We start from the raw sequence: 11,717 nt of genomic DNA on the forward strand, positions 1-11,717 counted from the left end.
CAACAAGCTCACAGCATTGTAAGCTTATAGGTCTGCTATTTTCTGGTCCGCTATTTTCTGCCTGTGCATGAATTGGGCATTAATTACTCTGACCACTTAACTCAGACTCAGTCTCTCTCGCCCTCCCCTCGGTTCCTCAGGACTACCAGACGTGGCTGGACCTCAGGGAGTTCGAGACGCGGCGGGGGGAACGCTACATCACCCACGAGAGCGACGACGCGCGCTGGGAGGAGTACGCCGACGAGCACAGCCTGCCCTACCCCAAACACTTCATCATGGCCCCCAACCTGGACGACATGGACGAGGACCCCTAGTGGTCCCACGGAGTGAGGAGGAAGTCACTCACTACGCCGCCCGTGTATGGAGGGGCTTAACAAAACGTTAAACAGGGAATCTTTGTACAGTCACATGTACCTTTGCAAGCCGTCGATTTTCCCTGCGAAACTCTGTACCGTGGAAAAACGGAAAGAGAGCGAGAGGGAGAGACGCCAGTTTGAAACTGAGAATCCGTCTGGTTCAACGCCTGGCAAAGGCGGCGGGACGGAGGATTTGGCAGCTCGACGGACACGCCGCCCCCCAGAGGAGGAAGGAAGAAAGGCGGGTGGACGACATGTTGGAGTGTTCTATACACTAAAAGAAAAACTCTTGGGAGAAAAAAAGGACGTTTCTTTCCTTATCTTTTTGCACCAGATGAAGACATTAAACGTGGAACTTTGTCAAAGTGTGGCTCCCTTTGATGAGAGAACTTCCATGCAAGCCAAACAAACATACAGTACATTAAAATGAACTCGCTTTGTTTAGCTGTTTAGTACGTTATTATGAGTAATAATATTCCTCTGGTCATCACCTGAGAGAGAGAGAGAGAGAGAGAGAGACAGAGTGCGCTCACCCCAGGAATAAAGGGATCAACAGTGCATTATGCCATCCATTGTTATTTAACCACTTGAACCCTATAGCGTCGCTATTCTGGTGGGGTAAGGTTGGGAGGAAAATGGGCGTAAAAATAGGCATTTTTAGATTTCGTTGGGCTATTCAAAAATAGCAAATATAGATACTATGAGCTTGTAGATCTGCTATTTTTGAAAAATCATGAAAAGTTGTGCAAATATTAGATTTCTTTTTCTTTTTTTTGGCTGACATTTGTAACTCAAATCTTTGCTTCTGGGTTTTTTTTTTTTTTTACAAATGTTCACTTTAAAAAATATATATTCCAAGATTTTGCCACTAATTTTCACGATTTTTCAAAAATAGCAGATCTGCAAGCTCATAGTGCGGCACCGAGATGAGCTTGTATATCTGCTATTTTTGAATAGCCAAATAAATCTAAAAATGACACGACACAGATGAGTTCCCGGTCTTAATGGGTTAAACTAATCAAAAATAGCAGATGTACAGCCTCGCAGGTGAGCTTGTACATTTGCTATTTTCGAATAGCCAACGTATAAAATATGGATAAAGTGGTGAAAATGATTGTGATGCTGTGTTAACACATTTTTGCTGGGGACCCCCTGGAACCCCCCCTCCCAAGGACCCCCCTGGTCAACTTAAGTATTAGTTTACTAAGTATAGAGGGTTTAAGTGGTTAAGAGAGCATGGATTCTATGACAACCATAATGTAGTTATTGTCAACGATTTCAAGATTGTTTGTGAAAACTTGTCCTTTGATGACTTGGAACTGGAACTATCATTTTTGTATGTCTGTTTTTACATGTAGTTTTTTTGTTTGTTTTTTTTACTAATTATGGTAGATTTTTTTGCACTATACTACCATTGAATATAGCAGTTTGGAGATGGGATGAACAGAAGAAGGAGTTATTCGCTGCTAACACCCTCGAGAGAAAAAGTGACCAAATGACTTATCGGAAAAATATATCGGAAAAAAGTTAAAGAGATTTGAGTTGAATAGAGGCCAGGCCAGGAGGCCGACAACAACAAACCAGTCAATTCATGTTCAGCTTAAGCTTTAGGAGTTTTTTTATTTTATTATTGTGAGTTTTCTGGATTGGACCACATAATGAGCAGTTTGTGCTACAGGCAGACAAAGTTTCTTGTAAGTTTAACCGCAAACTGCACAAGCGAGAGCAGTGTTCCTGAACACTGAAACGCTGCTCTCCTGATGTTTGTGTTTTTTGGGGCCTTTTATGTGCTACTTTCACAGCAGTATATATTTTTTTTGTTTTGATGAATGTGACTTGTCAAACACTCCCAATTCTGGAATCCCATCCATGTCGTGTCTGTAGGGACTGTTCCCGAGTAATATCTCGTTGTCTCTGTCGGGTTGGAAACCTCGCTATGTCCAAAACTGTCACTTTTTCAGGATTCAAATTCAAAAAGTAGCAGATCGACAAGTTCGATACGCGTTGCGATCTGCTACTTTTGATGCTTGTAGTATGATCAATTAGGTGGTGGTGGAAAAAGTACTCAAATGTTTTACTTAAGTAAAAGTAGCAATACGAATACGAAAAACACCAAAAGTTAAAATATGGAGATAAAAGGTTTATGACAGCAGCGATCTCCTGAGGTGCAGTATTTGTTTTTTGTTTTTGTTTTTAGAACAGATCGTAGCTGTTTCCTTGGAAGCCATGAAGCAGCAGTGCATTTCAGTGTCTTGGTCAACAGGTCTTAACGATCCAGTGCAATGATTTCAACTCGGCCAGAAAAAGGGTGATTTCTGCCACATAATTGTATTCTGTTTTTCTTTTTTTATGGTACAAAGCTGAGTGAGTCTAACCTCGTCCACTGCATTCTGATATCCATATCCTTTAGTTAACTATTACCCAGTGTTGAAACTAGAGATGCAACTATACATTATTTTCTCAGCAATTATTCTATTGATTTTCTGATGAATGGAATCTTGAAGTGCATTTTTTTTAATATATCAAAGAATCAACCCGGAATAATTGTAAATTGATTTGTCTGATCAACCACTTAAACCCTATTTTATACTTCGTGATACAACATTGTCGTGTGAAGACAGCCGATCTACAAGCATCGCGAACTTGTAGACATGCTATTTTGGCTCATTTTGGAGACCAAAATATCTTGTTTTCCCCCCAAAATCGATTATTTTATTCAAGTCTGTTCCTTTTTTTAAATTTCCACAATGACTACAGTTGTAATAATTGGAATCACTTTACATGAACAAAACAAGCAGTGGTGTAAAAAGTACTACATTTCTTTACTTAATTGATACGTAAAAGTATCAATACTGCAATGTAGAAACACTCTGTTACAAGTAAAGGTCCCGTAATCAAAATTTACTTGAGTAAAAGTAAAAATGTATTGGCATCAAAATATACTAAAAGTACTCATTATGCAGAATGTCCCTTTTCACAGGGTATTATGTATAAAATGCTTTACAATATTTTGAGCTTGTAGGTCTGCTATTTTCAAGGATGTTTAAATAGGGCTGAAGTGGTTAATGTAGGTTTTGTAATAATAATTCAAATCTACAAAGTAACTAGTAACTAAAGTTTTCAAATACTTGTAGTGGAGTAAAAAGTACAATATTTGCCTCTGAAATGTAGTGGAGTAGAAGCAAAAGTATTGTAAAATACTCCAGTAAAGAAAAAATAAATAAATAACTGAAGTACAGTACTTGAGTAAATGTACTTAGTTTACTTTCCACCACTGAACAAAAAGTCCTTTTGTTATTAAAGTGGTACAAATTAAATGGAGAAATGCAGCCCTCATTGCCCTGGACCTTTTTACCTGTATTAAGACAGACACAGTTGAGTGAAGTTAGAAGTACAACAAGGTGTTTCATGTGGTATTGTTTTGTTCTTATTTAGGCTATGTGACTCTAATGGAATGTTGTTTTTTTTATGGGAGTTGTAGTTCTTTCCATCATCGTGTCTCTTTCCTGTCTGTGTTGCCGCTGGATTGGCAGGTGTCAGTGTTTTTTTGTATATTTCAGTACATGAAATTGGAATAAAAACTCTACTTCTTATCATGATGACCTCCTGAATTCCCCTGTAATCTTTTTATTCATTGACTCATATAATGTTGAATTTGGGTCTGCAAGTGTTAACTTACATGCACTTAATGCATGAAGTTGACATGCTTCACATACTAGGCTCTCTCTATCTGTGTGTGTGTGTGTGTGTGTGTGTGTGCGTGCGTGCGCGTGTGTGTGTGTGTTAATATGTTCATTCTGCATCTTTATTCATTGTCACTGTCAGACTATCTTTATCTACCAAAATGTTATCATGATTTACTAGAGGTTGCATCCGTTCTATGCTGTTGATTTGCTGCCATCTAGTGGTCTACTCAGGTTTACAGCAGACAGTACTGACTTAGTACTGACTTGCTCTCTCTTAAAGCCTACTTTTACTTAATTTATACGTTAATTATTATAAGGCAATGGGATTTAGATGGGACCTTAGACAGAGTGCTCACATTTTGGCGTGTAGTTAGGGCTCTTTTTTTTTATTTAAAGTTAATTTGAAGTAATGTCAAACAACTACACGTTCCGGTGCACTAGGTGGCGATGAGCACTTGTAAACGTTGATGGCGATCCGCCGTTAACGTACAGATGAAGAACTGTGTGTTGACGTTTTAGGTCATTCAAACATTGTGTAATGTGTGTAGTAGTGTAGTGTCACTGTCCTTACATCACACAGCGATAAAGACTTCACAGACTGTACCAGCAGAACCATAGAGGATATCGTTGTCCCATCTCCATGATGCTAGACAGGTAAAGATCAGAGACTCAACGTCAGTGATTTTATGTTGGTGAAGCCCTGATACATGACTGTCATGTCACGACCGTCATGGATGAACTTCAACCTGGTGTTTGCACTTTCTCCCTTTTTGGTCCGTACATCTACATAAACGTTCAGATTTCATATATAAAGTGCTTACCCCATGGCCACGGATGTTACAATTATGTACGGGCCCTCAAAAGTACCCGTATCTTCCGGTATTGTTCAATAAAAAAGCATTTTAATCCGATTGGTGACAATTGTCTCCGTATTTTCGCCATATGACGCTGCTCGGACAGTCCCTTTCAACTACGTGACCCTATCGGTTGGGAGGTGTATTGCACTAACATTATGACTGAGAAAATGGCCGTCGATCGGATTAAAATGCTTTTTATTGAACAATACCGAAGATACGGGTACTTCTGAGGGCCCGTACATAATTGTAACATCCGTGGCCATGGGGTAAGCACTTTATATTTGAAATCTGAACGTTTATGTACATGTAGGGACCGTAAATGGAGAAAGAGCAAACACCAGGTTGAAAGTTCATCCATGACGGTCGTCGTGACAGACGACCGTCGTGTGACCCATGGCTAATGTTGGTGTAACCTTTCATAGCGGACGCAACAGTTAGTTTTCAGGATTCAAATTCAAAAGTATCAAAAGTAGCAGATCTACAAGCTCAAAACACGTCGTTTTGCGCCGTTTTTCGAGCTTGTGGATTTGCTACTTTTGCTACTTTTGTGTGACGCTGTAGTATAATCAAGTAGGTATAGGGGCATTAATTTACAAAAATAAACCCACAAAGTTTACCTCCCCCATACAGGCTACACAGGATGCACAGGCTGATGGCAAGGAGCCTCAGTCAAACCCAGAGACCTGTTCACCTGCTTCAGAGACTCTTCTGTCAGAAGGCACTGCCAATCCTAACACTGTTTACAAAGGTATTCCCATGCAGCCCATCCCATCCATTCACAGGTGTAGCATACAGGGGTGTCATTTTGGGGGGGTCTCAGGGGATGGCAATAGCCACCCCCCTAGTGTTCACATTTAATCTCAGATTCAGATCTTCAATGCATATTATTTTCCCCAAATCTGCATCCATCTGCATCTCAATCCACGTGATGTCACATGACTTGTGACACTCATATAGATAGGCGTTTTCTTGTCTGCAACCATACATTTATTAACCACTTTCTACCTGGCATCCCTATTTTGGGCATTATGGGCGACAACACATCGCAAGCTTGTAGATCCACTGTTTTTGCTGTTTTGGAAATGGGGCTTAAACCCTAGCATCCAGTATTGTGGGGAAAGTTTTCGCTTAAAAATAGCCGATCGACAAACTCATAACACGTCACAAAAAATGCACTAGAATGGGGGACTCCGCTCAACCAAGTGGTAACTTATTTTTGCCACCCCCTATTTTTTCTGAACATGGCCATGTAGGTACTGAGACGGTAATTTAAGCATTACGCCGAATAATGCCACTGAATAATGTCACCCTAAATAACACCACTAATAATATAACATCACTGCCTCTCTTTCATGTCATGTAGGATCCATGTCCGCTGTGTGATGACGCCAAAGAAGTCCTAGAACCATACAAACACAGGGTGAGAAGAATCTCTTTTCACCATAGGGATGAAGTGCAACATCAGATGAAGCAGTAGTTCTCAAACTTTTTCTTGACAAATATATATTTGGTCCGTGGGACCGAGATAAAGGACATTTTACTAATGTTTTTCTCTGTGTGTGTGTGTGTGTGTGTGTGTGTGTGCGTGTGTGTGTCCAGTATATTTTCCAGCAGGTAGACATCACGTTGCCAGAGAACAAGGTGTGGTATGACCGATACAAATATGACATCCCTGTGTTCCATTTGAACGGACGCTTCCTGATGATGCATCGAGTCAACACTGCTTTGCTGGAGGAGCAGCTGGCCACAGCGGAGGACATTAAGTAAAACACCACACGCGCTCTGGTGCCACAGTGGCAAAGTAGCTATACCCACCACCGCGGAGGTTGTGGGTTCGAATCCCCCGTGGTGTATCCGGCTACACGAACACAACTGGCCCCTTGTTCGGGGGAGGGAAGCCGGACGGGGAGGGTGATATATTATCAATGCACGTATTCCTATGGGCTGGGGCGACACCTGTCAGCAGGGAGTGTTGTGCGGGAGGAGTAGGACGAAGGCTCTGTCTGCGTCCTCTCGGTGGGGGCTCCTCACTGGCAGGTGAGTCGGTAGGATACAACAGCAGTGACAACACACAGAACATTCGTGTGGGGAGGAATTAATTGGCATAACGACTAAATTGAGGAGAAAAAGGGGTAAAAAGTGGAAAAAAAGAAAGTTAAACACTACAGATTTGAGGTTTATTTATGAGTTATTTAAATTAATTTCTGTTTTGGGTGTTCTTTGTGTGAATTAAAGGTGTTATGATTTATTTTGTGTGTGATTGCTCATTATACTGTATGTAGCCCCTAAAAGTGTAAAAAATAAAAAAAGAACATTAACAGCATCCCATGTCTAGAATGTGTTATAAACGTACTTATAATGCATTATAATCATAAGCGCTCATAAATTCTCATAATGATTTATAACAATAATAATAACATTATATAGCATTTTGTAATGACTTATTTTAATAAAATGCAAGGGTACCAAATATTTTCAGCCACGTGTGTAGTTGCCTAACTGATATAGTACCGTAGCGTAGCTAACTGATATCGCTCAGTGTTCAAAAGTAATGTTACATTTGTTACTCATGAGAGTTGCATAATGTATGACTAATGTAATGTGTTACCCCCAACGCTGTAGAGTGGTTCTCATGTCAGATCCATCTGGAAGACATTGTTACACACACAGGAGTAATGACATGAGGCTCTGGTGGTGGTGATGATGTGGGATTCCAAGGAAGTCTTTGAACTGAATCGTGCTATAGGAGCCCTATCATTATAAACTAACTTGTAACCAGTTGAATTTATTATCTATTGTGCAAATGTTCAGTTCCATTATTTTTCAGTCAATAGACTAGAGTTGCTGTTCTAAAGTTTCACAAAAGCTTTAAAGTGTGGGTTTCCCTCTCTGATCCGCTCGTGGAGATATCAGAGAATGTTATCTCCTAATAGCTGCTGATCTAATGAGCTGCTCCTCGTTTCTCGTATGATGGAGGGATGTTTAAAACACACGGCTCTCTTCTTGATAGTCACAATAATGACTTCAAGATGTGAGCCTCAGCGTTGCCAGATTCTGTTAGAGAAACAAGCCCAAAACGAAGCGACTAGGTGGCTACTAAGTATCAAAAGCAGAGGCATGGGCCGCACTCTCACCCCCCCCCCCCCCCCTGCTAATTGAACGCTGATTAACTGCTGATCATCACTGACCAGAGTGATCACAAATTTGATCAGGAACAGAGGTTGACAGTCCAACAGCTGAATGTCGGTGGTGTAAAGTAACTAAGTACATTTACTCAAGTACTGTACTTTTACTTTTACTTCTACTCCACTACATCTCAGAGGCAAATATTGTTATTTGAAATAACAATTATTTGAAAACTTTAGTTACTTTGTAGATTATTATTACAAAACACACATTAACCACTTCAGCCCTATATACATTTTGGCCATTTATGTAGATCTGCTATTTTCGAAAGATTTTTGTAGATTACATTTTGAGTACATTTTGATACCAATACTTTTGTACTTTTACTGAAGTGAATGCTGTGTTCCAGACTTTTACTTGTAACAGAGTATTTCTGCATTGCAGTATTGATACTTTTACTCAAGTAAAACATTTGAGTACTTTTTCCAACACTGCTGAATGTCACAACCAGCAAGTCATTTCTGAAAACAAAAACAAAAGATAGATAGATAAAGGCTATGAGCTGCTGGACCCAGCCGGTCTATCGTACTGGAGGGTATATGAGCCGGTGTATCACTGGAAGTCAAACAGAGTGTGTGGGTTAGCCTCCCTCTCTATCCTGGGAGGCCATCCCTCTGCCATCACAGAGAAATAAAACTGTCTCACAGAGCAAACAAGATCTCCTCCTCATCTCTCCCTCAAGCCCAGACCAACCCCGTCTGAGAGATGGGTTTCTCTGTTGTTCTGCTTGTTTGTTTGCTTGTTTGGTCTGGAGCTCATGGATACCCAGCATGGAGGTGGAGAGAGGGGTAACAGAGGGGTAAAGGATGGAGTGGAGGGGAGGGGGGGGAGTGTATAGATGGACCCCCCCTGGAGGTGCATGGAGGGGGGCCTGCAGAGAGGCTATTGAGCCAAGCTGTAGCAGGAATACAGCAATACACAAGGATGCTGTGATCAGATCATGGCCTCTGATCCTTCAATGTATGTTATTTCTGACATACAGCAAGTCAGACTGCGGGTGGGAAGTTGGTCGGCTCAGCTGTTGTCAAGAACTCCACCCAAACTTTTTTCAAATCTGCCTGTTACAATTCTTTTTAAGTAATCTCTCTCTCTCTCCCTTTCACCCCCCCCCCCCCCTCTCACCCTACACACACACACACACACACACACACACACACACACACACACACACACACACACGTTTGACCTTATTAACGCTCATGCTTGCTTGATTTTCAGGGACACTTTCTTCAGCAAAGACTATAGACTTTGACTGTAGAAGGTAGAAGCAACATTGTCAAGTGATGTAACCTGGTTGTGTCAATTGGTGAAACCAGTATTTTTCATAAGAATATGATAATATACAGGAAAACTGTGGAACAATGAAACGTGGAATGAAACATAATCCTCTGTTGCAGTGTAATGAAATGTTTTTTTTTTTTTACATAATGATTTAGAAAAAATGTTTTCTCAGCATTATGTCCCGCTCAATGTGACAAAATCTGCCAATAATATAAAATCTATTTTGATTTTATATTTTAAAATAAAGTTACATTTTTAGGCCCATTTTCATTCTCCATCTAAATTCTACTAGGTTAAGTATTTCCTTCTCACTGTAATTTTCTGAGCCAGCGTGGCTCAAGACATAATGTCAGGGGTTTATAAACCGAAGTTTCTAGGTTCAAAGCTCTCAAAAAACTCAACAAACAACTTAAAACAACAACAAAAGCTGGTTCAAATGCCTCAATAAAATGAAAATCAAGCTGATGGAGGAAGAAAAACACATTAACAGCTGTCAAATGAATAAACAATGTGAGAAAATAAAAAATCTCCAAATAATAAAATAATATAAAATGTCATTCAAAACAATTGTTCAAGGTTATGTTGAAGGGAGAAACATCAATTTGACATCTTTAACTGTCTGGGAAGGATACAGAGGTCTGACTGTTTTTACCACTATAGAACTGTTTGACCATTGCCCTGCATGCTCTTCAGTGAAAGATTACAGCCAGCTACAAACATGAAAAAACACCTATAGTGTAGGTATATTTTTGTTAGTTTTTTCCCCACGCTTTGTTTCGGTGTCCCACTTCCTAATTGATTGATTAGCTCCTGCTGTGTGTCCCCTCATCACCTTTAGTTTATGTCAGGTGAGGTGTGTGTTTGGGCAGCCTGGCATTCAGTGAGAGAATGGGGGTGAGCTAGGCTCAATATTTTGAGTTTGGGTTTGAACCCCTAACCTCTGGTTTGAGAAGCAACATATCTCTAGCTCAGGGTTGGGCAACTCTGATGGAGAGGGCCACTATATTTCCACACTCACTATGCCATTCTATGTCACACAAAAGTTGCGACGCGTTTTGAGCTTGTAGATCGGCTACTTTTGCTATTATTTCATTGGAATCCAGATTTTTTTTTGTTGCTATTTTTGAATTGGAATCCTGAAAAGTAACATTTTTATTTAATTTGAAATGCATTTAGTTATACTTATGTTAACTTTATGAACTTAAATACAAATACATTGGACATAAAAAGAAAATATAATTTTAATACTAGTCATCAAGCTACTAATATAGACTGAGGTAATTAAAGTGAGTCATGTTTGCATGTTTGGAATTGTAACAGCTGAAATCAATAATATATCAGTATTCTGATATTAACCTGCGGGACGCATTAAGTGAGGAATGGGGGCCGCATGTGGCCCCCGGGCCGCCAGTTGCCCATGTATGCTCTAACTGCACCACTGGGGTTAGTTGTCTACTGTCTTGTATGCTCTTCAGCAGTGGTGGGAGAAGTAAGGCCCAGCATCCCTATTCTGGGGGCGAACATTCGTCAAAAATAACAGATTTACAAGCGCACAACGTGTTGTGAGCTTGTAGATTGACAATTTTTAGTGAAGAGATTTGGTGTAGATGGTAACAAGGCAAGCGGGAAAGTAAAGTTGCAACTTTACTAAGAATAGAGGGTTTAAGTGAAAATATCAATACCGCAATGTAGAGATATGCTTTGCATCTAGATTCTAAAAGGATAACTATTTCCCTCCCATCTGAATGTTTCATGTCTCTGTGGCTCAAGAGATGTGTCACTGTTTATGAACCAAAGATTTTAAGGTTCAAAGCTCCTAAAGAACATTTTCACTGTCCATCCTAATTCTAAAAGGTGGGTTAAGTATTACGTCCTCCCATGCATTTTCCATGCCAGCGTAGCTCAAGAGATAATTCCAGGGTTTATAAACGTAAAATGTAGGATTCAAAGCTCCCACAGAAGATTTTCATTGTCCGTCTAAATTCCAAAAGGTGGGTTAAGTATTATGTTCTCAGTTGCATCTTTCATGCCACCATGGCTCAAGAGAAAACTATGGGGTTTATAAACCGAAGGTTTAAGGTTCGAAACTCCTGGCGCACATTTTCACTGTCCATCTAAATTCTAAAAGGTGGTTTAAGTATTACGTTCTCATTTAAATTGTCCATACCTGTGTGGCTCAAGAGATAAGTTCAGGGTCTGAAAGCAGAAGGTTTGGAGTTCAAACCTCCAGTAGAACATTTTCACTGTCCATCTAAATTCTAAAAAGGTGGGTTAAGTATGACATTCCCAATTCCATCTTACATGCCAGCGTGGCTCAAAAGATAAATATGTGGTTAATAAATCCAGGGTTC

At 40.1% G+C, this 11,717-nt stretch overlaps 2 protein-coding genes across 5 annotated transcripts in view; both read left to right on the plus strand.

Annotated features, from left to right (window-relative positions):
• The window catches only part of prkd3 (protein kinase D3), a 125,760-nt gene extending 124,738 nt beyond the window's left edge, over window positions 1-1,022 (plus strand). For all 4 annotated transcript variants that reach the window (XM_080413574.1, XM_080413575.1, XM_080413576.1 and 1 more), the window contains exon 19: window positions 141-1,022. In XM_080413574.1, the coding sequence (XP_080269700.1) occupies window positions 141-314 (174 nt within the window). In that variant the 3' untranslated portion in view covers window positions 315-1,022. The remainder of the gene's footprint in view (window positions 1-140) is intronic.
• Window positions 1,023-5,531: 4,509 nt separating this feature from the next.
• LOC308074488 (glutaredoxin-like protein C5orf63 homolog) lies at window positions 5,532-7,043 on the plus strand. Its single transcript, XM_080413940.1, has 3 exons — window positions 5,532-5,647; window positions 6,263-6,319; window positions 6,499-7,043. Exons 1-3 carry the CDS (start codon window positions 5,540-5,542, stop codon window positions 6,664-6,666), a joined length of 333 nt encoding a protein of 110 aa, XP_080270066.1. The 5' UTR covers window positions 5,532-5,539; the 3' UTR covers window positions 6,667-7,043.
• Window positions 7,044-11,717: the final 4,674 nt, after the last annotated feature.

Source organism: Gymnoscopelus braueri (assembly GCF_963280865.1).
Source record: "Gymnoscopelus braueri genome assembly, chromosome: 19".
NCBI classification, from domain to species: Eukaryota; Metazoa; Chordata; class Actinopteri; order Myctophiformes; family Myctophidae; genus Gymnoscopelus; species Gymnoscopelus braueri.